General features: G+C 39.3%; 1 protein-coding gene across 1 annotated transcript; it reads left to right on the top strand.

Annotated features, from left to right (window-relative positions):
• The first annotated feature begins 9,427 nt into the window (after positions 1-9,427).
• Positions 9,428-11,188, top strand: LOC137805900 (PTI1-like tyrosine-protein kinase At3g15890). The gene is made up of 4 exons (XM_068605783.2): positions 9,428-9,678; positions 9,824-9,974; positions 10,052-10,314; positions 10,415-11,188. The coding sequence occupies exons 1-4, from the start codon at positions 9,632-9,634 to the stop codon at positions 11,091-11,093; spliced, it is 1,140 nt and encodes a 379-aa protein (XP_068461884.1). The 5' UTR covers positions 9,428-9,631; the 3' UTR covers positions 11,094-11,188.
• Positions 11,189-27,835: the final 16,647 nt, after the last annotated feature.

The raw sequence follows: 27,835 nt of genomic DNA, 5'->3' as shown, positions 1-27,835 counted from the left end.
AGTTTGCTCTCTTGTTACACAACAAGAGAGGCAAATATTTGGTGATCAATCCAAGGCAATGATTGCTACTAGCAAAGGAGGTTATAAAAACAATGCTACAACCTATGGCAGAGGTGCTGGATACGGAAGAGGAAGTAATGGAAGAGGATATACTTCCAAAATTTGTAGTCATTGTGGAAGGACAGGGCATACCATTGATACATGCTATAAAAAGCATGGCTTTCCACCTCATTTCAAGTTCAAAAATCAGAATCATGATCAGAGTCATACTAATGCAGTTTTTCAGAATACAAATTTCAATAATAATGAGCAGAATCATGAAGGTTCAAGGTCAGAAGTGGAGTCTCAACAAATTGGTTTTACTCCTGAGCAGTATCAAACATTGTTAGCTCTTTTACAACAGACCAAATCCAGTGGCAATGCTTCTAATCAAGTCTCTATTATTCCCTTCAATCCCTCCAATCAAACAGGTAATAATTTTATTTCTTCTTTTAGTTCTTGGATTATTGATAGTGGTGCTACTGATCACATTTGTTCATCCTTAACTTATTTCACTTCATATCATCAAATTGATCCTATTTATGTCAAATTACCAAATGGAAATCAAGTCATTGCCAACTATTCTGGAAGTGTTTTTCTCAATCAAAATCATGTCATAGACCATGTTTTGTACATTCCTTCTTCAATTTTAATCTTCTTTCCGTAGCAAAATTGATTGATAAACTATCTTGTGTTCTTACCTTTGACTCTAATGGTTGTCACATTCAAGACAAAATAACAATGAAGATGATTGGAATTGCTAAGACACAAGATAGACTTTATATACTCAGGATCCCATCTTACCAGAAATTTCAAATTAAACCCCTTGAATGTACACACACCATCAATACTGTTAATTTCAGTGCTAGTGATCTAGAAACCCTTTGGCATTTTCGATTAGGTCATATTTCAAATAAATGTATTGATGTTATCAAGAATAAATTTCCTTTTGTTAAATATAACAAATCTTTTGTTTGTGATGTTTATCATTTTGCAAAGCAAAAAAGACTTTCTTTTCCTATTAGTACTTCTAAATCAAAAAAATGTTTTGATTTGATTCATGTAGATGTTTGTGGACCATACTCAATACCATCAATTCATGGTCATAAATATTTCTTGACCATAGTTGATGACTATTCGAGGTACACATGGATTTTTCTTTTGAAACAAAAATCTGTTGTTAAGGTTTTGGAAAATTTTGTTATTTTTGTTCAAACACAGTTTGAGACAACAATAAAAATAATAAGAAGTGATAATGGAACTGAATTTTTCATGACTAAGTTTTTTGTCAGTAAAAGAATAATACATCAAACATCATGTGTCAATACTCCACAACAAAATAGTATAGTTGAAAGGAAACATGGTCATTTATTAGATGTAGCAAGAGCTCTTATGATACAATCTCATTTACCCAAAATTTATTGGTCATATTCTGTGATACATGCTGCGCATATTATAAACATGCTTCCCACACCTGTTTTAAACTATTCTTCTCCTCATGAAATGCTTTTCAAAACTGATGCAAATTTTAATTGATTAAAGGTGTTTGGTTCTTTATGTTATGCTAGCACCTTGTCAACAAATAGAAGAAAATTTGATCCAAGAGCATCAAAATGTGTTTTTATTGGTTTTCAACGGGGGACAAAAGGATATATTTTGTTGAATATTCAATCAAGAGAAATTTTTGTGTCTAGAGATGTTGTCTTTTATGAACATGTTTTTCCATACCAAAGGGTTCAAGATAATAGCAATGAAACTAACAATCCCGACGTTAATGATCAAATTTTGTTTGCTGAAGATCAATTTGTCTTAAGTCAGCCATCACAAGCTATTCTTGCACCTTGTGATAATACACCTTGTGATAATGTTGAAAATAGTAGTGATAATAATTGTGAGTCACAAATTGAGGTTTCAGAAGAAGATTGTTCCCATATAGACCAAAACCTCAATGAAAATCATGATATAGAACAAAGTTCTGAATCAGATCCATCTGTCCAAATGAGCACAAGAATAAAAAAATCACCTGAGTATTTAAAGGATTATCATTGTAATCTTAATGTTTCCAGTACATCTTCAAGCGTTAAATATCCTTTGAATTCTGTTTTGTCTTATAGCAATTTATCACCTTCTTACAAATCTTTTGTTATGTCTCTTTCTTCACATGTTGAGCCAAACACTTATTTTGAAGCTGTGAAACATGACTGTTGGAGAAAAGCTATACAATGTGAGATATCTGCTTTAGAGTCAAATCAAACTTGGGAGACTGCTCTTCTGCCTCAGAACAAAGTTGCCATAGGTTGCAAATGGGTATTCAAAATAAAATATAAGGCTGATGGAACAATTGAAAGGTATAAAGCAAGGTTAGTGGCAAAGGGATATACACAAACAGAAGGCATTGACTACCTCGATACTTTCTCTCGAGTAGCAAAGATGACCACCATAAGGTTGCTTCTTTCTTTAGCTTCTATTTATAATTGGGAATTGAAACAATTAGACATAAACAATGCCTTTTTACATGGAGATTTGAAAGAAGATGTATACATGGTTGCTCCTCCTGGATTGACTTCTATTCCACCAGGAAAAGTTTGTAAACTAAAAAGGGCTTTATATGGCCTTAAACAAGCCAGCAGAGAATAGTTTGCCAAACTGTCATCATTTTTGCTTTCTATGGGATATACTCAATCTATGAATGATCATTCCTTGTTCATTAATTCTTCTGAAGGATCTTTTACAGCATTATTGATATATGTGGATGATATAATATTGGCAGGAAATGATAAAGAAGAGATTGTTCGAATCAAACAAGCCTTGAATCAGACATTCAAGATTAAAGATCTTGGGAATTTAAGATACTTTCTTGGTCTAGAAGTAGCAAGAAGTAAGACAGGAATAATGGTAAATCAAAGGAAATATGCATTGGAATTATTAACCGATGCAGGTCTTTTAGCCTGCAAACCTGCACCCACTCCTATTGATAATCATGAGAAATTCTCTTCTACTGGAAGTCTTCCTTTCACAGATATTCAAGCCTACAGAAGATTGATTGGAAGGCTTATGTATCTCACTAATACCCGACCTGACATAACATTTTCTGTGCAACAACTTTCTCAGTTTCTTGCTAAGCCTACAATTGTTCACTATAATGCAGCGATTAGAATTCTCAGATATATCAAAGGGGCTCCAAGTCTTGGTCTATTTTTCTCTTCCACTACTTCTGTTCATCTCAAAGCCTTGTGTGATAGTGATTGGGGCATCTGCAGTGATTCAAGACAATCAGTGACTGGTTTTAGTGTGTATCTTGGGAATTCTCTCATATCTTGGAAATCAAAGAAGCAAGGAACAATATCAAAGAGTTCTTGTGAAGCTGAATACAGGACTGTTACATGTGAAATTCAATGGCTAACTTATCTTCTTCAAGATTTCAAAGTTCCTTTTGAGCAACCATCTCTTTTATACTGTGATAATGACTCAGCAAGATACATTGCAGCAAATCCAGTATTTCACGAGCGTACAAAACATATAGAAATAGATTGTCACGTGGTCAGAGAAAAATTAAAGAAGGGTCTCATCCATTTGCTTCCCATTTCCACCACATAGCAACTGACTGATATTTATACCAAAACTTTAAGTCCTCAATCTTTTAAGAATATTTGTTTCAAGCTGGGTCTCATCAATATTTGCTCTCCAACTTGTGGCGGGGTATTAAAGGATACGGATACCAGAGTTACAACAGAAGGATCCTAATATTAATTGGGAGTCTTTTCTAATTATTTGTTTCTCTTTATAGAGAAACATAATTAGGTGTCTTTTCTAATTATCAGTTATTTCTCTTTATAGAAGGGAATAACCTTTATTTTATTTTTTTATTTTTGTGTGTTATGATTCTAGTTAAATCCTAGAATGAGTGAAGAGATATTCATTCTCATATCCTTTGTCTTCAGTTTACTCTTTTGTTCATCTGTGTTCCCTTTTGTTCATCTCCGTTCTATTTTATAATATGGTATGAGAGCTCTGATCAGAGCTCTGCTTGCTACATTTATTCATGGGTGAAGTTATAATTTTTAAGGTTATAATACAGAAACGAAAAACATATTTAAGATTTAAATTTTTATCATCTTTTATTATTATTATTCAATTTTTAACAGAAGTTGAATTAATTTTTAATGAAATAACATTCTTCAATTAAATGGTTAATTCACAAAAATTTAGTATTAAAATTTAACATAACTAATAAGATGTATACATTTACCGAGATATTTAAAAAGTTAACAAAAAACTTTCAAATAAGGTTGAAAATGTAGAGTTGTGACTACTTTTATTTGTCGATGAGCTTTTGGAAAAGTTCCTAAAACTGTATCTGAAACCAAATTTCAAGTTTAGAAATGGATTATACGTAAGAAAAATATTAATACCTAGGACATGTATTAAAAATGGTTGGCTGGAATTAGAAATCTCATTTTAATTTGAAGTTCTTCACAAGTCTACTTGACCCACTATATCGTTGTTTTTGGGAATGTTTTTTTCTTGCATCTTATCAAATTCTTCCTATATTTTATGGATTATTTTTTTTGGAAGCTCTCTAGAGTATATTTTTTGAAATTCAACAGATGTATTTTAGGAAAAAAAATTCTGAAAAAAGATTTCCAAGAATATTTTTTTTGGATATGTTTCAGAATGTATTTTCTAGAATAACTTTCCTGGAGTGTGTTTTGAAAAGAACTTTTGCAATATAGACGAATTAGAAATTTCACTTATTTTAAGACATGCAGGAAAAACTTTCTATTTTATGGCATGCAGGAAAAACTTTGATAGGTGCAAGAAAAAACACCTTTACCCTTGACAAGATTTTTCGGTTCATTCTGATGGGCTGAACCTAAATGTTTTTATTTTAAAAAAGTTTTTTTTTTTATTTACTTTGTCTTTAGACTTAGCTGAGTGTACGAATGGTCCATGTGAGAAAAAAAATGGGTTTGATAATTGGCAAACAAAATGCAACAATTCTGAGCTCTAATTATCTCCTCTAGTTCATAACTGCTTCTGATATATGGTCCTTAGAGTGGAATGTAAAGATATTATATCATAAATAAATAAAAAAGTAAGCATCACAAATATCAACTCCTCATCATTTAGATTTATAGTATGGATTAGTTTACCATTTTACTTTGTTTTCTCATTTCTAAAAAAAAAAATATCAGTATTTTTAAAATTAAAATTAGTAGTGATCAATATTAATTAGTATCATTAATATTCATTTATTTTATTAAACATTAATTTTTTTTTATTATAATATTAAAGTGATTCAATTTTATTATTATTTTTATTGTCCAAAAAAGTAATATAAACAACTATAAATAAATAGATTAAAAAAAATTATAAATTTTTATTGAAAAGTTATGGACCAATGTCAATTCGATATGAAAAGTTATTGAAAAGTTACCAAATTTAGTGTGCATAGGAAGATTCATCCGTTTTCACACCTATTGGATTTGGAATTGGATTACTTTACTCTTTTAAAATTTGAAATCAAAGGACAGAGATATGAAAGAAAATCCTCTCCGCAAGCAAATAAGCAAAAGATTAAATTAATCCAGTAAAATGCAAAAACATAGAAAAACAACCATATCAAGTTTGATTCTCATTTAGTAATTTAGATAAATCACAGAAGTTGACTAATATTCAAGATCACTGAGAACTTACAATTCCTCCAATTGGCATCTTGATACGGCTCTGATTTTTTTACCCCAACTTTAGGGACAAACTTCAGACCAAATATCAAAGTTTAAGTGTTCGTATGACAACGAGTTTTTTTTAACAGAAGGAAGAGTCAAATTAGTAAGTGAAAAGTAAAAGATGCAATTTTGGTATTCGTATTTAGTAATAACATGTCTTAGATAAAAAAAAAAAATAAAGGACGGAAAATTCCAACAAGAACAAGAAATGTATGATTTTAAAATTATTTATAATTGAATTATTCTCATTTTCTAAAGATAATTAAAATATTTATATTTCAAAAATTTTTGATAAAGAAATTGAATCTATCTTTAAAAATAAAATTCCATTTTAGAATATAAAATTTAAAATTAAACTTTTCAAAAAAAAAATTAGTCAAGTTTAAATATTTAAATAATGTTTTATAATTTTTTTAATATATATATATATATATATATATATCCTCTCACTTCTTCCATTTTTCCTCTTTCTCACTCTCCATTTCTCTCCCTCTCAGTCCTTTTTTTATTTTTTCTTCCATAACTTATCTATTTCAAAATCCGATCACACCCTGCAATAACTGAGGAGTCAAACTACATTTCTACTCGATCATATTTTCAAACAGAGTAAGTTCATTTTTACTCTAAAGTCCTTGTTCTTTGTTTTCTCTCTCTATGATTTAGTCCTCCATCTTAGTAGAGTTAGTTGAGAAATTTCTCTTAACTTGATTAAGCTCATACTAAAATTTGGTAATGTTCGGATAACTTATTTTAGGTCCCTAGATTTTATAGTGGTTCTCCTACCTGAACATGAATTTTTGCGTGATAAGAGATTACAGTTAAGGGAAGCTAACTTTAACTTTCAATAGTACCCTTACCCTAAGCTAGAAGATCTGAATACGGAGGGGACGTGGTCCAAATTTCAATTTCTCTTGTAGGGATGTTAGTTGATTAAATTGTTTGATTTTATGTTGTGTGAATATGTATAAATATTATATTTTGACAATTTGAAAGTTAAATATATTTTTTTATATTGAAAAAGTTCTTGAATGATATGAATTTTTAAATGTTATGTGATTGAATGACATGTATCATATATGAATGATGAAAATTGTATGAATTAATGTCATACATTTGAGATAATGTATGAGTTGTGGTTTGATGACATTAAGTATGAAAAATCTATATTTAACGGAGATCTTCTAGCTTTCCTGATGATCTAGGTCATATAGACTAAGATATCAGGTGGTGAGAAGCTGAGAGGGAGTTCATACACACCGGGTTCCGCTGTAGACACTCAATATTAGGTGTTTGAATTTACCCTGATCCTTTCTCTTGAATTCGTTGGTAATATTTGAATCAGGTGTTAGTCTCTGGTAGGGACATACTTAATGAGTATTCCAAAAGACGATGAATTCATGTGTAGTCAATGGGTTTGAAATGAAATCCAATGATTGTGATTGAAAATAGATCTATGTGTGGTTTATATGAATGATGAAATTAGTATTGAAATTTTAGATGACATCATTTAAAGAAATATTTATAAATTATTAATATATATCTTTTTTTTAAGTGAATTTAAAATTCTATCATTTTATTTTTAAATGTCTTCTAGCAATTCCTAAATTTCAAGTTATTTTTAATTTTTTCTTCCAAACAACTTATTTTAGTTCACAAAAGTTTTAAATTTACCAAATTTATAAATTACTCTCTTAAATTATCTTATCCAAGTGTAAATAAGTTTAACTACACTAACCAACTTTATCAAATGGCATTACAAATTCTCTTGGAATACACGTGTATTTTGTGTTTTCACAAAACAAAAAATACTTTTAAAGACGTAGGATTATAGTTGTCTATAATCATTTTAAGAGGTAACAACAAATATTTACAATAATGATTAAACGAGCATTGATCATAACTTTTTTTAAAAACATCCACTACAACAAAATCATAAATCATTGATTAGAAATCAATCTTAGAAACTAAAAATAATTAGTTGTTATAGTAACCAAATTAGAGACCATTTTGGAGATTAAAAAAAATTGGTTTCTAAATTAGTTTATATTTTTATTAGATGGTTTCGAAATTAATATCTAATTAGCTACCAAGGTTTTGCTACCAAATTTAGAATCTAAATAATTGGTAATTAAAACCTTGATAGTTAATTAGATACCAATTTAGAAACCAAAATTTTTTTTAGTCTCTAAAATGATCTCTAATTTGGTCATTGTAGCAACTAATTATTTTTTATGTTTAAAATATGTTTTTCTTTAATAATTTTCTTGTAGTGACTCTTTTAATTACATTATAAAATCTATTGTAATCTATAAAGAACAATGTTGCTCATAAATTTTTTTGATAGTAGGAGTTAACACATTAAATTTTTTTATTGAAAAGAAAGAACATGGTATCAAGAATAATAGAATGAAAAATGTTGGCTTTTCCAAAATGAATTTAACGGCTCTTTTAACACTTTTTTTTCTTCCTCCATTTCTACTTTACTATTTTCCAAGTGGTCTCCTTCTTTCACGACTTCTCGGTTATGTTAGACAGGTGGTGTGTACAAAGTGTTCCAACGATAAAGTTAGAATCAATTCTAATTATGTGATTAGTCCTCTAAAAAAATATTCTGCCTACCTGTTAATCAAGTCACATATGTATACGGTAAATTATTAAGTCTTAATAGTGTTATTGGATTTTTACTATTTGTATTTATATTTATTGAGTTTACTCCTTATATTTTGAGTATAATATTTGGCCATCAAATTTACATAGTGTTAATGACATATAGGATTTGATGCTTTCTTGTTTTGTAATCAGAATTCCATTAAATAAAGTAGTTAGTAGAATGAGAGATCTTTCGGTTTGATGGCCTTTCGATCTCTTGGCCTTATTATTGTTCTTAAAACGGTTCAAAAAAAATATTCTCTTGTATTTTTTTTTGAGATCATCTTTATGCATTTCAATTCAACCTCCATGACATGTTGCCAAAATTGGTATATGCAGGACATTAAATACAGGATAGGGACAAATAAGTTACCAGTAGTCTTGGCCTAAAATATTTTCTAGCATCCATGCGAAAATTTTCAATTGAAAAAATGGTGCAAACTTAAAATAATACGGATAATGATATATTAACAACCCATATTTTTTATATAATCATATTACAACTCTTAATACTATTATTTTAATATTTTTTATATTATTTAATTTTAAACATATCTTTTATTGTATATATTTATTTCTAAATTCATAATTATATACAACTTGTCAAAGTATCATTTGTATAATTACATGTCTCAAAAACAGATTGAATGAGTGATCCGCGTCAAATAAATGTTAAAAGCTAAACTCAAATAGATCATACATCTTTCAACTGACTTTACTTAAATATATGTAATGAAAAATGTATAAAACACCAAACCAACTTATACAAGCATGTACCAAAAAAATTAAATGCATGGATAACTTTTAATTCGTTCCTGAAAAGAGGGAAAAAAGAGAGATAGAGAGAGAACAGCTTGGTGAAATTAACTCGTTGTAGACAAAACTCTTGAGTCTTGACCAATTCGAGGACAACGGCTAAAGAAGGAATCCTAAGGGCATATTATCTTACGTTACAGAGTAAGTCAAATGCACCTATATTTATATATCTATGATTTTAAAGAGTGGGTATTAGTATAATATTAGTGTTATAGTTTGTTCAAGCAAACTTAAAGTCAAAAGTTGGGTTAGCCGGCCAAAGTCGTTCGGCCGGCACTAATTGCACGTGCCATTTGAGAGGACCAAAACGACTGTTCTATACTTTAAAAGAGAAAAATTTGGTTGGACACAAGCTCCTTAACTTGTTCTTCATTTCGTCCCATCACACTGTGCCAATTATGGGATCCTCATTCAGTTGCTGTGTCTCAGAGAGGGTCGACGAAGTGTATGTAACATTACGTTTCTCCATTGCTGTTTTTGTGATTTTCATTGTTAATAATGTAAATTAATTATTAACTCTCATAGTGGTGTTGGCATCACCATTAATCTTACTAATTAGCCATCAAAATTGTGCGTCTAATTTTGTATAGGTCCACATCATTTGGCGTAGTTAACAATTCATGGAGAATATTCACGTACAAGGAATTGCATGCGGCTACCAACGGATTCAGCGATGATAACAAGCTTGGAGAAGGTGGTTTTGGAAGTGTGTACTGGGGAAGAACCAGTGATGGTCTTCAGGTAAAAATAGAAATAGTAGGCATAGACCGAAATTGAGTTTGAATAATGTCTTAATGATGTGTAGCTCTTGATGGCAGATAGCGGTAAAGAAACTGAAAGCAATGAACTCAAAGGCGGAGATGGAATTTGCTGTAGAAGTTGAAGTTCTTGGAAGGGTTAGGCACAAAAACTTGCTGGGTCTTAGGGGCTATTGTGTTGGGGATGATCAACGGCTCATAGTGTATGATTACATGCCAAATCTCAGCCTGATTTCTCATCTCCATGGCCAGTTTGCTGTTGAAGTTGAACTCAACTGGCAAAGGAGAATGAACATTGCAATTGGTTCTGCAGAAGGCCTTCTGTAAGTTTCAGCCACACTCATTCAACAACAAATTAGCTTCTATTTAATAATACATGTATTAATTTTGATAGAATCGTGTAAAATTGGATGTTGATGGTAGGTACTTGCACCGTGAGGTCACACCCCACATCATCCACAGGGACGTAAAAGCAAGTAACGTGCTTCTGAATTCAGAGTTTGAGCCTCTAGTTGCGGATTTTGGGTTTGCAAAACTAATCCCAGAAGGGGTTAGTCATATGACTACCCGTGTGAAGGGTACGTTGGGATACTTGGCTCCTGAATATGCGATGTGGGGTAAGGTCTCGGAAAGTTGTGATGTCTATAGCTTTGGAATTTTGCTCTTGGAACTTATAAGTGGAAGAAAGCCCATAGAGAAGCTCCCTGGTGGGCTTAAGAGAACAATAACTGAGTGGGCCGAGCCTCTAATAAGCAGAGGAAAGTTCAGGGAGCTGGTTGATCCAAAACTGAGAGGGAACTTTGATGAAAAGCAATTGAAACAAGCAATCAATGTGGCTGCTCTTTGCGTGCAGAGTGAGCCCGAGAAACGACCCAACATGAAGCAAGTGGTTAACCTTCTTAAAGGGTATGAATCTGAAGAGAAGAAAGTGAGTGTGACGAGGATAGACAGTATCAAGTATAATGAAGAACTATTGGCACTTGATCAGCCTAGTGATGAAGAACCTGATGATGCAAGCGCTAGTTATGGTGTTTTCAGCGCCATTGAAGTCCAAAACATGAAGGATCCATATAAGCCCGGTTATTACAAGAACATCGCCTAAAACCTTTATATATAATATGTCTGTAATGAACTTCTTTTTTAAGCCTTTTTATCTATCACCAATATAATCCTATCATCCTATTCTTTTAAGTCTAATCTTCATTTACAGATCTTTGCATCAATTTAATTTTCCTCAATCTCCCTGCCGATACTCGGGACAAAACCACATCAAAGATATGTTAACGATTCAATTCAAAAGGTTTAGAAACTATTGTAATTGTGGTATTCTATCAATTAGATCATTCATTCATTCTCATTCTTTCAATTATAGTATAATTTTCTAATAATAAATATTTATTGTGTGCAACATCAACTAAATACTAATCAAATATAAAAATAAAATATTTCATAACTAAACAATACATGCATAATAAAATGTAAATATATTTACAATTTTAAACATAAAATATATACTCTCAACATTTAATTTACAATACATATACAATAACATACATCAATTATAAATTAATTTTCCATTCAAATTAGCATCTTCTGTTAAGGTGTGAGAAATTGAATAAATTTGCCTCAATTCTTCTGGAAAGACAGTATCCAAAACATTCACAAATATTAACACTTATTCAAAGATCATAATCTACAAATTCACAATAATTAGTTAGTAGCTCATAACACTTATTATACTAAGTAACAATACATGAATTATCACTGGTTTCTCACTCTAATATTCATTTAAGTTATTTAAATATTAGTGAAACTTCAATATTTTCTACCATTGATGACTTTTCACTACTCAATACACACCACATATCTAAAATTTAGTCTGATTACCATCCAAAATAACTTCTTTTTAAGTCCACCACCTCATTCATCTCATTTAAATTTCATTATAATCACAGTTTTTTACCTTCATAAAATTCATTAAGATAAATATAACACAACTCGTATTTTCATTATCACCTCCTCATGAAGTTGCAATATGAAGGGATATCACTTGAGCTATATTACTTGAAAGACGAAATTAACATGAACTTTCACTTGCTCAATTTGTGCTTCATTTTTTAAGTAATATACTTTGTCACTAGCTTGAGCATTATACATTAGAGAGTTTTCTCCTACTCTTATTACTTTAAGCTACTAGAATTTTAGAGGAAAGATGATACAACATCTATCTCACTAAAAAAACTACTTTTGAGCGTTTAGAGTTAAGCATCATTGTTTAAATTACCATTTGAATGCTTTATAAAATGTATTTTATATTAAATGTCACACTAAATGATCAACATTGATGTGTTTGGTTAAAAAAAAATAAAAAAATTAATGGAGAGATGATAGGAAATATAATGTTAAGTTTCACTTTCTTTTTTTTTAAATTATATTTTTCCTTTTTTCCCACCAAAACATATTAAGGAAATAATAATTATCAAATTATATGCAATTATTGTATGCAATATTGTACGATATTGTACCCAATTATATGCAATTAATTTAATAATGATAGAATCTCATGATTAGTATCCCTACCTAATTAGATTGTAATTTGGAGAGAGAAACTCCCTTTATATTTCATATACATGAAGTGATGTAACATACACATAAGAGAATAAGAAACATCTCTTCTTCTTATCATTTTTTATCATTTTCTTATCTGGTATCAGAGCCTCAAATGAATGTGCTGGAAATTCCAGCTATATGAGATCTGTGATGACAATAGCATTTGAATTTGCATTTGAAAGCCATATGCAAGAGCATGTAGCATCTATGGCTCGCCAATATGTTCGAAACATTATATCATCAGTCCAAAAGGTAGCATTAACACTTTCTCCTTCTCATTTGAGTTCACATGCAAGGCTTAGGTCACCATTGGGCACTCCTGAAGCACAAACCCTTGCTCACTGGACCTGCAACAGTTACAGGTGCTACTTGGGTGTGGAGTTACTCAAATCTAACAACGAGGGGAATGAATCTTTGCTGAAGTCCTTGTGGCATCACTCAGATGCAATATTGTGCTGCACTCTGAAGGGGTTTCAACGAGGCACTCAATGGGTTCACTAATGAGGGATGGACAACAATTGGCAATGATGGTGTAGATGATGTTACTATTCTAGTGAATTCATCCCCTGACAAATTAATGGGTCTGAATCTCCCCTTTACCAACGGATTTCCTTCTGTCAGTAATGCAGTGCTATGTGCCAAAGCATCCATGCTATTACAGAATGTGCCCCCTGCCATTCTCCTAAGGTTCCTGCGGGAGCATAGATCTGAATGGGCATACAACAATATGGATGCTTACACAGATCAATAAGTTTTTTGGGGTACCTTGGACATAAGGCATGTAGCCCAGCTCTTCCCATAAAGAAACCAAAAGCTTGAACTACCAAGGGACAACATCAGCACTTTCCTGTTTGGTCTTTTGGTCTCTTGGTTGCATTGGAGACTGTCATGTACTCAGGGATAATGAGTTGGGTGTATACATTCGTATACATTACTCTGGCAAGGAAGTACAACTTGGACTATGGCCCTATTGGTAGATAACATATCTCTAAATCTGTAACAGTAGACTGGAAAATATATGCAGATTGTTTTTCATCTATGGTAATAGTATAGCGGATGGGGAATGTGGCTCGCCAAAGGGAAACATGTTGCAGTTGTGTTTATGGCCTCCTGATGGTCTGACCAAGGGGTTGGTTGAAAAAGAACGGTTACCTATGGAGCAACATGAAAGACTCTACATAACAGCAGCAAGAAACAACAATTGTTAGCTAACTTGATTTGTAGTTTTTTGCAGGTATAGTTTTATCCAAATGTGCAAGGAAGTAGAATGATAGTTGATGGTGTAACGACCCCTATTTCAACTGCCAAGGATCAAATAATTCTGGAGATGTATTTAAGTTGTTACCACGTGCGTTGAGGAGGGTGCAAACATCTAGTAGGTGGAGTTAGCTATGGTGAACACGTAAGAAGATGCTTGGTTGGGACGGATGAAGGAAAGGTCACTGGGTTGTGCTACGTTGTTGTGCACAACCTTTGAGGGGATTGTGATCATGCTATATCAATTCCCCTCAATTTTTGAACGATTTTCCCTACACATGAACTCAGCAGGTTTTTCATTGAACTTTAGCCATGTTAGCTTGAGGCCCAATAGCAAGGTTTCCCTATCCTTTTGTTTAAGTGTTGGGTTTGGGGGGGGAATTACCTGTACAACTTCGTTTAGCCTTCTGGTCTGTTGCTGAACTTCTATACTAGGTAAGGATTTCTAAAAGGGTTGGGACACCCCTTAAGTGTCCCTTCTTAATTTTATTAATTCATTGCTGTTAAAAAAAATGGATGCTTACACAGCTGCTGCTATTAAAGTTGGTCCTTGCAGCTTATCAGGATCTCGTATTGGAAATTATGGAGGTCAAGTTATACTCCCTCTAGCACACACAATTGAGCATGAAGAGTGTTTGGAAGTCATTAAATTGGAAGGAGTTGTGTTAAGAAGTGGGCTTTAAGCCTAACTCAACCCCATAAAATCGGCTCAATAAGGTGAGGTTGCACCCACTTATATACTATGAAAGGCTCTAATCTCTAGTCGATGTGGGATCTCCAACACACCCCCCTCACGCCGAGGCTACCAACTCGTGCGTAAAGATATATGTTATGGGTGGTCCGATAACGGCTCGATAGCGGGTGGCCTGCTAAACCCAACAAATACTCGCTAGGATAGTCTCGAAATGGCTCTAATACCATGTTAAGAAGTGGGCTTTAAGTCTAACTCAACCCCATAAAACTGGCTCAATGAGGTGAGGTTTGTACCAACTTCTATACTATGAAAGGCTCTAATCTCTAGTCGATGTGGGATCTCCAACAAGTTGCTCATTCTCTTGAAGACACGATAATGCCCAGAGAAATGTTTCTCTTACAACTCTGCAGTGGAATGGATGAGAATGCTGTGGGCACCTGTGCTGAACTTATATTTTCTCCAATTGATGCTTCTTTTGCTGATGATGCCCCCCTTCTACCTTCCGGATTTCGCATTATTCCTCTTGAATCTGGAAAGGAAGCTTCCAACCTCAATCACACCCTTGACCTTGACACCGTTACTCGCTGGGCAAAAACCCATCGGATGCAAATGAGTCTATAAAATAAAGTACAACTCAGATGGTAGCGTCGACAGATATAAGGCGTGCCTTGTCGCAAAGGGGTACACTCAGATTGAAGGTGTTGACTATTCTGAAACTTTTTCACCAACAACAAAATTAACAACTTTGAGGTGATGTGCAAAATGCCTTCTTACATGGCACATTGCAGGAAATTATTTACATGGACTTGCCACCCGGGCATCATCGACAGGGGAAGAACATTGTATGTCGACTTAACAAATCCTTTTATGGTCTCAAACAAGCATCTCGAACATGGTTTTCAACATTTTCTCATGTGATTAAATCTGTAGGATTTCAACAGTCCAAGACAGATTACTCTCTAATCACAAGACAGAATAAATCATCATTTACTGCCCCTTTTGATTTATGTTGATGATATTCTTTTGACAGGAAATGATTTGACAGAAATTCAGTGTGTTAAAGATTGTCTATTACAACAAGTTCGCATTAAAGATCTTGGAGACCTAAAATATTTTCTAGGGATTGAATTTTCCCGTTCCAAAGCTGGTATTTACATGTCCCAAAGAAAATATGCGCTTGATATTTTGCAGGATACGGGACTCACAGGTGCTCGTCCAGACAAATTTTCAATGGAACAATACCTAAAACTCACACCCGACAATGGAGAGTTATTAAAGGATCCAGTCAAATACAGGCGACTCGTGGGACGACTGATATACCTCACGGTTACTCGACATAGCATTTTTGGTTCAAACCCTAAGTCAATATATATATGATCACGGAAACCTCATTGGGATGCCGCAATTCGAGTCCTAAAGTACATAAAAGGATCACCAGAACAAGGATTATTATTGCCATCCGAAAATAATCTGACATTGACAACTTATTGCGACTCAGACTGGGGAGGTTGTCAGACAACTCGGAGATCAGTATCTGGGTATTGCATTTTTTCTTGGTTCTTCTATTATCTCATGGAAGTCAAAAAAATAGACAAACGTATCAAGATCAAGCAGAATACCGCGCGATGGCCAATACTTGTTTGGAGATAGTTTGGTTGCGATATCTGTTGCAGTATTTAAATGTGTCATGTAACTTGCCAGCTCAACTTTTCTGTGACAATCAAGCGGCATTACATATAGCAGTAAACCCAGTATTTCATGAACGCACAAAACACATTGAGATAGACTGTGACATTGTGCGAGAAAAATTACAAGCTGGGATAATCAGTCATTCATATGTACCGACACAGTATCAGCTCGCAGATATTTTTACAAAGGCATTAGTCAAGAAACGGTTTTTGACGCTACGACACAAGTTGGAGGTTCATGATCTTCACCTACCAACTTGACGGGGAGTATTAAGGAAATAATAATTATCAAATTATATGCAATTATTGTATGCAATATTGTACGATGTTGTATCCAATTATATGCAATTAATTTAATAATGATAGAATCTCATGATTAGTATCCTACCTAATTAGATTGTAATTTGGAGAGAGAAACTCCCTATATATTTCATATACATGAAATGAAGTGATGTAACCATACACATAAGAGAATAAGAAACATCTCTTCTTCTTACCATTTTTTATCATTTTCTTATAAAACATTTTATCTTATTTCTATTACCACTAATCCTTACAACTTAACAAAGGTTTTATGAAAAAATAAGTATTTTTTTTCTCTTTCCTCTTATCATGTAATTACAATTAGTTTCAAAATTATTTAAAGACATTCAAGTGAATTGAGAGGAATGTTACAGAGAAGAATGTCTTGAACCTTATTTTATAATTGATACTATAATTAAATCAAGTAATCATAATATATCTTAAATTGTAAGACACTTGTTGTAAAATGAAAAAAGATATATGTTCATATAGTTTGTAAAATTGAAAAGGCAATTTTATGATATAAGGATTGATTTATTGTACATTACTCTTTCAACGGACTTAGAGCTTATATCTGTATTTGACTTCACTGTGTTGAAAATAAAAGAAAGTGTCCTTATTACGTTGGAATTAATTAGGTAAACTTTCTTGAATTTTATTTAATACAAACAAACGACTATAAATTAGTAAATTTGGTAAGCATAAGTAGTGACAAAGGAATCGTAAAATGTTTTAAATTCAGTTCAAACTTGTACGATGGTTTGCTCTTTATTTATTGATCCTGCCGACAACTCGAGCGTGGAGGAATTGCTTCGCAGCTCTCTCTGCCCCGTCTAATTATATGCAATTAATTTAATAATGATAGAATCTCATGATTAGTATCCTACCTAATTAGATTGTAATTTGGAGAGAGAAACTCCCTATATATTTCATATACATGAAATGAAGTGATGTAACCATACACATAAGAGAATAAGAAACATCTCTTCTTCTTACCATTTTTTATCATTTTCTTATAAAACATTTTATCTTATTTCTATTACCACTAATCCTTACAACTTAACAAAGGTTTTATGAAAAAATAAGTATTTTTTTTCTCTTTCCTCTTATCATGTAATTACAATTAGTTTCAAAATTATTTAAAGACATTCAAGTGAATTGAGAGGAATGTTACAGAGAAGAATGTCTTGAACCTTATTTTATAATTGATACTATAATTAAATCAAGTAATCATAATATATCTTAAATTGTAAGACACTTGTTGTAAAATGAAAAAAGATATATGTTCATATAGTTTGTAAAATTGAAAAGGCAATTTTATGATATAAGGATTGATTTATTGTACATTACTCTTTCAACGGACTTAGAGCTTATATCTGTATTTGACTTCACTGTGTTGAAAATAAAAGAAAGTGTCCTTATTACGTTGGAATTAATTAGGTAAACTTTCTTGAATTTTATTTAATACAAACAAACGACTATAAATTAGTAAATTTGGTAAGCATAAGTAGTGACAAAGGAATCGTAAAATGTTTTAAATTCAGTTCAAACTTGTACGATGGTTTGCTCTTTATTTATTGATCCTGCCGACAACTCGAGCGTGGAGGAATTGCTTCGCAGCTCTCTCTGCCCCGTCTACGCGACTGTGTTATCTGCAAAATCACCCTCAGAACCTTCTCTAGGATCTCCAAACGCGACCTGCAAAACACACAGACGGCGCCTCTAGCGGCCGTTTGCACTCCGACGATCAAGTTAGATCACAGAACCACCAAATGAGAAAAACTAGTAGTGTATGTGAAAACTCTTGCTCTCTGTTTTTTTCTCTATCCCCTCTGAATCTCCCCTGATTCTCTTTTATGCCTTTCCCTGTATCTGGGCCTAGCAGAATTCTGTTATGCCCCTCTGGCATGTGTCAGAACCCTGTTATGCTTTTCTGAGACAACGTACCTCCAGAATCAGTAGAGTGTGAGTGTCTGTGCGTGTCTGCGCTTGGCTGCGCTTGTCTGTACCTTTAGCGGTACGGAGTGCACCTTTATCTGGACCGCGCCCTTCTTAGATGATGACACGTGGAGGCATGCGACTCACATCTAACCATACGCGTGTCACTACTTGAAGGGCTCTAACGCTTCTCTTTGTGCTAAGTTATTCCCTTGCGGAGTAACTTAGCATATTTCTTCCATCTGGGTAAACCGCATACTCTCAGGAGAACGCCAGGTGTGGCTGGTCTAGGCACACTCACCAAACGTTGCTCTCTGCGTAGACGGCTTACCCTTCACGGTGTCACGCACGTAATGGGTTGAGGGAATCACCAGTCACTGACCGGTTTACTAGCTCCCTCAGGCCACTCTCGTGCACGATTCCCTGAGATGTGCTCATGCGAGGTCCATGCGTAACGCTCTCGCTGGGAACCTCAGTCCCAGTTTAACTGCGTGTAACACGAGACCCCGATGACATTGCACCCGATGACTGATCAGTGCTCTATTGCTTCTCGCGTTTTGCCCTAGGCGTTCATCTGGGAACTGGTCTGTTGGTGGCCACTTGGTTACTGACCACCGATCACCGTTCTGGGTGATCTGTCTCCTGACTTCTCTGCGGCCTGATCTGTCGGTGGTCACTTGGTTACTGACAACCGATCACGTTCACCCTGATCTATCTGTCACCTGGTCCACGTGTCACCCTGCGAGTGGTCCACGTGGTTATCTTCTGCTGACGCCATTGACTACCGATGACCGACCGGATCACAAGCCCCCTAGTCTCGAGCTGTGAACTCGTTCTCAGCGAAGAGACTGAGTGGTCGTGCCCTCGGTCCACGTGGCATGTGGGCCACATCTCGTGCCACCTCACGTGCGACCCCTTTAACGTTACAACTTCCTCCCTTAATCTTGCGACGCGTGGACGCATCAACGGTCAGCGTGGAGTGTCGCTAGCGCTTCCCTTTTTTAAATAGGCGCGCGCCTTCGCTGTTTCTTCATCTTCTTCAATCGACTCTTAGACTTTCTGCGAACTCTCTCCCTGCGCTTCCATCCTTCTTCCAGCCTCTTACCTTCAAGGCTCTTGCGATCATTCAAAGGTATGGTTTTTCTTCTCCCTCAGTCCACTTAGGTTATTTTTACCGATTGCATTCATTTTTCTCTTTATCATGCATTCATCTTCTCTGTTTTCCCTCTCTTGACCCGCGCTAGGGTTTTTCGCGCTCTTGCTCTGATTTCTGCTTCTCCTCCTTCCTCTTTTCACCTGGGCATTTCTTTCTCCTTCCCCTTCTCTGTTTTCACCGAACCATTCATCATTCCCTCTTCTTCCATTCATTCTGACTTTTCGTTTTTTCTCCATTGCAGCTATCTCGCGATGGCTCGCTTGAAACAAACCGCCCGCATTATTCCCTCGTCTTCTGGTGCACAGCCTTCCGCAAGTGCGCCAGCTCCACCACCACCCGTTGCAACTTCCTATCACGACAACGCCAGGGTCTATAACTGGGCTCCCCTGGCGTTGCTCGCTGAAACCTTTACCTTGCTGCCGCAAGAGCACCTAAAGTCCCTCCTGAGCAGCGACCCGGATGAGCCCTCTTGCGCCATCGATCGGGAGAACAACTTCAACATTCGCGTCTGCATTCCTCCTCGAGGGATGCCCATCTGCGCGGACGATAGGGCCACCAATGGGGTGCCCTTCGTCTTCATCTATTCTGCCATCTTCAAAAGGTTGAAGCTACGCCTGCCCTTCACCTTTTTCGCGAAGGAGTTGATGATGGAGCTGAACGTCGCACCCTGCCAACTCCATCCAAATGCCTGGGCTTTCATCCGGGCATTTGAAATCCTTTGCAATTACTTCGGGCATAACGCCTCCGTGGACGTGTTCCTCTACTTCTTCGAGGCGAAGAACCCTGGGGACAGGTCCTGGATGAGTCTGAATGGGGTTGCTAGACGGGTGCTCTTGGGCCTGTATCAGCAATCTTTCAAAGATTGGAAAGGCAGGTTCTACATGATATCTGCCACCCCACAAAGTCCAACATTGCTCGAGGGGTACCCCCTTTACTGGGTTTCCGTGGTCGAGTTCAAGAAACCTCGGGATCTCGAAACCATGGCCCCCTACGAGCGCGAGCTATGTGGGCTGTTCCTGGGGGCCAAGTACAGTTCTGCACTCCTCATCAAACATGAGTTTGATGTGGTGGCTCTGAAAAAATATATAGGTAGCTCTTCTTCTTTCACCTCTTAGGATACTTGCACATTCTCATGCATGCTTGCATACATTTTGACTTACTTGCATAACCAGGCCATCTAACTCTTCTTTTTCCCTTCGATGCAGATACGATGTCAGGGAAGGATAGAAGGACAGCTTTGCTGGAGCTCGCCAAACTCCGAGGGGCCAAAGGGACTGGCTCCTCCTCTTCCACCACCGATCCTATTGCAGCCCCTCCACTTTCGGTCGCGCCAGCTGAAGGCCCCGAGCCAAGGAGGAAAAGAAGGAAGCTGGTGAAGGCCTTTCCTTCATCTGCTGCTGTTGCTGCCCCTGCTCTCTCAACCGAAGAGGAGAGCTCTGGCTCTCCTCTCATACACTACAAGAGGAAGCTTCCAGCGATTGGGGGGGCTTCATCTCTTCAACCTGGAGAAGTCGAGGTGGTGGAGATAGAGGAAGGTTCAGCCTAGCCTCCCTCTGCTCAACAATTGCCCTCTCCAACCCCACGACTACCCTCTCCAACTCCACTTCCATCACCTCCCCCAGCAGGCCAAGCTCTTGGCCAAACTACCTCACCTGCTGGGGGTGATTCTGCTCCCTCGGGGGGTCTCCCAGGGCCCCTTACATCACCACCGCCACCGCCAACCTCCGCTGCTATCGCCGAAGGTGGGGGCAGCTCGCGACCAAGCGGCTTTGGAGCCAGTAACGAAAACTTCAGCCGAGTCATAGCCTTGGTCCGACAGCTCCTTCATAGCCGAGAGCTTGTTGAGTGGAATGGGGACGAGGTGGACATGCACTTGGCAAAACAGATTGTGCTTTCCTTGGATTTTTCCACCCAGCACCGCAAGCAGATAGCCCTGGAGAAGAGGGTAAAGGAGCTTGAGCACGACAAGTGGTCACTGCAGAGTGACTTCGAAGCTGCCCAAGAGTCCGTAGCCCTGCTGAGGGGTATGGTGGAAAAATCCAGGGGTGAGCACTTCGCGCAAGTCCAAGAGACCATCAAGACTGAGATCTTGATGGGGCAAGCTGTCAACTCCCTGGACTGCGAGTTGGCACAACTACAGGCCGAGACTTCCTCCCTACGCCAACTGAACTCACAACTAGTGGGGGAGCTCGAGTCCACCAAGGAAGCGGCCGCTACTGGGGAGAAGAAACTTGAGGAGGTGGTGGACAAACTGTCTGAAGCCAAGGGCCAATTGGAAGAAGCTGCCTCTTCCCTTGCTTCCCTTACCACCGAGAAAAATGCTGCGGAGGCCTCAAAGCTAAAACTAGAGGCTGAGAAAGCCGATCTTATGAACGTGGGTGCTAACGCCCTTACTGACGGATTCGAGCTGGCGCTCGAGCAGATCCGATGCGTTCTCCCAGATTTGGACCTCTCGCAATTCAGCATTTATCACGAAGTGGTAGATGGAAAGCTCACCCCTCCTCCTTGAGCTCTTCTCTTTTTTGTAAATTTATACTTCTGCACAACTTTTTGTACTTGGAATTTGTATAAAACTTGGTGTGAATACATACTCGTTTCAGCTATAAGCTTCTTCTCTTGTACTTTCTTGAGCTTCACCTTTCTTTATGCACACGACTAACTCTTAGCTAGCTTAGGTTTAGCGCGATCTTGTACTCTTTGATCTTGGCCTCTACTTTGATCGCGACTAACAACTTCTCTAGCTTTATCTTTAACAGCTCTTGTGCGCTGCTTTGTACCACTAGCCAATCACTGACGACTCATCAGTCATCGTTCTTTGGTCTTCACTTAGCTTTTCTGTCGCTCTAGCGCCGAGTGCATAGAGGACTTTGACATCGATCGCTCGAGGTGATGCCTTGTTTTGGGGAAAGAAAAGTGTTTCTCGCTAACCCCTCTTACCTTCCCCAAGGTCATCACCCTTTGGCGGATCGGGTCATTCATTCCCTGCCTCACTCCTGGGGTGAGAAGGGTTTCAAACTAAGAGCCTTACTGGGCCAATATTGGTGTATGCCAAGTGGGTAAGGACATTTGTCAAAATCTTTCCTTTCCCTCTCTTGGTCTTACTAGCACCCCTGGCTTTTCAAAACCCTGGTCGCCTGCACTCACACCTGAGGTGAGGAAGGCTTAGATCAGTGTCAGTACTCGCGCCTAGGGCGAGTAAGGCCTAACCGATCACCTGCACTTGCGCCTGGGGCAAGGAGGATTTTAACTTTAATACTTGCGCGCATTTGATATGCTGGAAATCTTTTCATTTTGCTCTCTTGGCACGTGCACCAATACAAACTCGGTGAAGGACGTCTTCAGGAGCTGTACATATTCCAGGTAGGCTGCCATCTGGGGATCTTTTGCCTGGAACTCCCCTGTAACCTGCCCGGTGACTAGCAAAGAGTCGCTTTTAGCCAGCAGGTTTCTTGCTCCCATTTCTCTTGCTAGCAACATTCCTGCGATCAGAGCTTCATACTCCGTCTGATTGTTGCTAGCCTTGAAGGCAAAGCGGAGGGACTGCTCGATCAGTACCCCGTTTGGGCCTTCCAAAATGACTCCAGCGCCGCTCCCCTTCTGATTAGAGGAGCCGTCCACCGATAACACCCATCGGAAATCTAAACCTTCTGTAGGTGTCGCAATTGACAACAGCTCGACCACAAAGTCCGCGAACACCTGCCCCTTGATCGGTCCTCGGGGCTCGTACTGAATGTCAAACTCTGACAATTCGACCGCCCACTTGACCATCCTTCCTGCTACGTCAGGTTTCTTCAGCACGTTTTGGATGGACAGATCCGTCATTACCACCACTGTGAAGCTGTGGAAGTAATGCCTGAGTCTTCTTGCTGAAAATACCACCGCCAGGGCGGCCTTCTCGAGGGCCTGGTACCTTGTTTCAGGGCCTTGCAGCACCTTACTCACGAAGTACACAGGCCTCTGGGCCTGATCTTGCTCTTGCATCAGGACTGAGCTGACTGCTCTCTCCGTCACAGCAAAGTATAGACGAAGAGGGATGCCTACCTGAGGTTTACGCAAGACTGGTGGGCTTGCCAGATACTCCTTCAGCTTGATGAAGGCCTCCTCGCACTCCTGTGTCCAAAGGAATCTGTTGTTGCGTTTAATACACTGGAAGTACGGATGACCTTTCTCCCTTCCAGCGGACATAAACCGGGATAAGGCTGCCAAACGACCGGTGAGTTGTTGCACCTCCTTCACCGTCGTCGGGCTCCTCATTGCCACGATCGCTGCGCACTTCTCTGGGATAGCTTCGATTCCCCGCTCTGTTAAGAGGAAACCCAAAAACTTCCCAGCCTCCACGCCAAAAATACACTTCTCGGGGTTGAGCTTCAGCCTGTACTTGGCGAGGGTGGTGAATAGTTCCTCCAGATCGGCCGCATGGTGCTTCTTCTCTTGGGACGTGCACCACCATGTCATCTACATATGCATGTACGTTCCTTCCCAGCATGGGCGAGAGCACTCTATCCATGAGTCGCTGGTAGGTAGCCCCCGTGTTCTTTAGTCCGAATGGCATGACCTTGTAGCAATAGCAAGACCGTTCAGTCATGAACGCTGTCTTGCATTCATCCATCGGGTGCATTTTGATCTGGTTATATCCTGAGAACGCATCCAGGAAGCTGAGTAGCTTTCCTCCCGACGCGCTATCCACCAGAGCATCTATACCGGGTAAGGGGTAAGAGTCTTTGGGGCATGCCTTGTTGAGGTCAGTGAAGTCCACACACATCCTCCACTTGCCATTTGACTTCTGCACCAGCACCACGTTCGCTAGCCACTCTGGGTACTGGATCTCCCTGATGTGCCCTGCAGCAAGGAGCTTTTGCGCTTCGTCGTGGATCACCTTCCTCTTTTCCTCGTTGAATTTCCTTCGTCTTTGTCGCACAGGTCGAACCTTAGGATCCATCGACAGACAATGGCAAAGGAAATCGGGGTCGATTCCTGGCATGTCAGACGCTGACCATGCAAAAGCACCCAAGTGCTTCTCGATAACACCGACAATCAGCTTTCGCTCTTCTTCAACGAGATATCCTCCCAACTTGAACTTTTTCCCCCTTATGTCCACTTCAACCCATCCTTCAGCTGGGTGGGGCCTTCTCTCACTGGCGATGACCGCCCTCGCGATCCCTAACTCGCCGGGAGTGATCGCGCCTTCCTCTTCTTCTTCAACCTGAGCTACCTGGGAGCCCCCCATCGTAGCGTTCTCCATCCTCCGAGCGCCATTCGTTCCCGTAACCACCGATCGCTCTTCGCGCACACCAGGTGGTGGTGTCGTGGTGACGTGACATACGCTTCTCTTCTGCTTGAGGCTGTTCTCATAACAGCGTCTAGCCTCAGCCTGATCCGACTTGATGGTTATTACGGTTCCCTCCATCGACGGCAGCTTCAGCTTCATGTGCCTCGTTGATGGTATTGCGCCAAACCTATTAAGTGTTGGCCTCCCCAACAAAATGTTGTACGCAAAAGGGGCGTTCACCACCAAGTACTTTATCCTTTCGGTGCGGGCCGTCGTTCCATCAGTGAACGTTGTCCTCAGCTTAATGTACCCCCGCACCACCACCTGATCCCCAGCAAAGCCGTAAAGACACCCCGTATACGGCCTTAGTTGATCAGGGGACAACTGCAATTTGTTAAACGTCGGCCAGAACATGACGTCTGTCGAGCTTCCTTGATCTACGAGCACTCTGTGCACTCGTCTTCCTGCCGTGATGAGGAAAATGACCACAGGGTCGTTATCGTGCGGGACAACGTCCCGTAGGTCAGCTTTCCTGAAGACAATATCTACTTCAGGGTAATGGCTCTCGTCTACCGAGTCTACCGCCATAACCGACCGAGCGTACCTCTTTCTCTGTGATGCGGTGCATCCCCCACCAGAGAAGCCTCCCGCGATTGTTTGCACTTCCCTGTGCACATGGACTTCATGTTGCTGTTTCCCAACCTGGGATCCCGACGCGCGATCACCCTGTGGCTCGCGCAGGTAATCTGCTAGGAATCCGGATTTCACCAACTCTGTCAGTTGGTGTCCCAACGCCAAACAGGAGTGGAGTGTGTGGCCAAAGGCCTGGTGAAACTCACACCACTCATTCTTCTTCCTTCCAAGTACCTTATCTGTCTTCTCCGGTACTCGTAGTCTCGCTGCTACAGCAAGAAGGGCGATGAGATCCGCCAATCCCACCATGAAATTGTATCTTGGGGGTGCATTATTCTCCCTTGCACGCCCCCTGCCCTGGTCCTTGCTCGATGGATAGGGACGAGGTTTTTCCTGCACCTTCTTCCCCTCCTTGGCCTCGTGCACCCTTGCTTGCTGCTGCGGCTTCCCTTGCCCTCCACGCGGTCTCGGCGGTGCAGCACTCCCTCTTTTCTCAGAAACCTCTGTCTCTGCCACTATGTGCGCCACCGCGCGTCGTCGGATCTCTGCAAAGGTGCTGGGATGGCTCCTGATGAGGGACTCGCTGAAGGGACCAGGCAGCACTCCCTTCTTAAACGCGTGCACCAGCATATCCTCATCCTTGTTGGGCAGTCTAACCACTTGTGCTCCAAAGCGGTTGAGATAGTCCTTCAGCGACTCGCCTTGGTACTGTCGTACATCGAACAAATCGTATGACACCACTGCGGGTGCTTTGTTGACGATGTACTGCTCAGTGAAAAGCTTTGAAAACTGAGGGAAGGACGTATATGTCCTTCTGGCAGGCTCACGAACCATTCTATGGCGATTCCGCTTAGTGTGCTCATGAACATTTTGCAGTACACAGTGTCTGAGCCCCCAGACAACATCATCTGGGTGTGGAACGCCGTCAGATGCGCCTCTGGATCTTCTACCCCTGTGAACGACGCCTTCACTCCCACCAGGTTGGGAGGCACCATGGTTCCCATGACTTCAGGGGAGAATGGCATGGGGAACGATCTCTGAGGCGATGGCGACCTCGCCACCCTTTCTTCAACCATGTGCTCCCTCTGTGCCTGCAACGTCCTTCTCAGCTCTTCATTGACACGATTCAGCTCATCGTTTCTGCTCTGCGACGCTGCCAACTCCGTCTGCATCTTTTCTTGTTCAGCTCTCGACGCTGCGACATTATCCTGCAGCGTGCGCACCATCTCCAGGACCTGCGCCATTGTCACAGCTCCTTCGTCAGCAGATGGCGCAGGTGATGGTTGTCTGTTTCTTGGCATCTTTCCCAGCAAAGAACTTGGAAAAACTTTGGTAAGCTTTAAAACTGTGGTGTATATGGGACCACGATTCACTCGTGCCCCACGGTGGGCGCCAAATGATCCTGCCGACAACTCGAGCGTGGAGGAATCGCTTCGCAGCTCTCTCTGCCCCGTCTACGCGACTGTGTTATCTGCAAAATCACCCTCAGAACCTTCTCTAGGATCTCCAAACGCGACCTGCAAAACACACAGACGGCGCCTCTAGCGGCCGTTTGCACTCCGACGATCAAGTTAGATCACAGAACCACCAAATGAGAAAAACTAGTAGTGTATGTGAAAACTCTTGCTCTCTGTTTTTTTCTCTATCCCCTCTGAATCTCCCCTGATTCTCTTTTATGCCTTTCCCTGTATCTGGGCCTAGCAGAATTCTGTTATGCCCCTCTGGCATGTGTCAGAACCCTGTTATGCTTTTCTGAGACAACGTACCTCCAGAATCAGTAGAGTGTGAGTGTCTGTGCGTGTCTGTGCTTGGCTGCGCTTGTCTGTACCTTTAGCGGTACGGAGTGCACCTTTATCTGGACCGCGCCCTTCTCAGATGATGACACGTGGAGGCATGCGACTCACATCTAACCATACGCGTGTCACTACTTAAAGGGCTCTAACGCTTCTGTTTGTGCTAAGTTATTCCCTTGCGGAGTAACTTAGCATATTTCTTCCATCTGGGTAAACCGCATACTCTCAGGAGAACGCCAGGTGTGGCTGGTCTAGGCACACTCACCAAACGTTGCTCTCTGCGTAGACGGCTTACCCTTCACGGTGTCACGCACGTAATGGGTTGAGGGAATCACCAGTCACTGACCGGTTTACTAGCTCCCTCAGGCCACTCTCGTGCACGATTCCCTGAGATGTGCTCATGCGAGGTCCATGCGTAACGCTCTCGCTGGGAACCTCAGTCCCAGTTTAACTGCGTGTAACACGAGACCCCGATGACATTGCACCCGATGACTGATCAGTGC

The sequence above is a fragment of the Phaseolus vulgaris genome, chromosome 3, assembly GCF_051622355.1.
Source record: "Phaseolus vulgaris cultivar YP4 chromosome 3, ASM5162235v1, whole genome shotgun sequence".
In the NCBI taxonomy this organism is placed as follows: Eukaryota; Viridiplantae; Streptophyta; class Magnoliopsida; order Fabales; family Fabaceae; genus Phaseolus; species Phaseolus vulgaris.
This window is presented reverse-complemented; position numbering and strand designations above follow the sequence as displayed.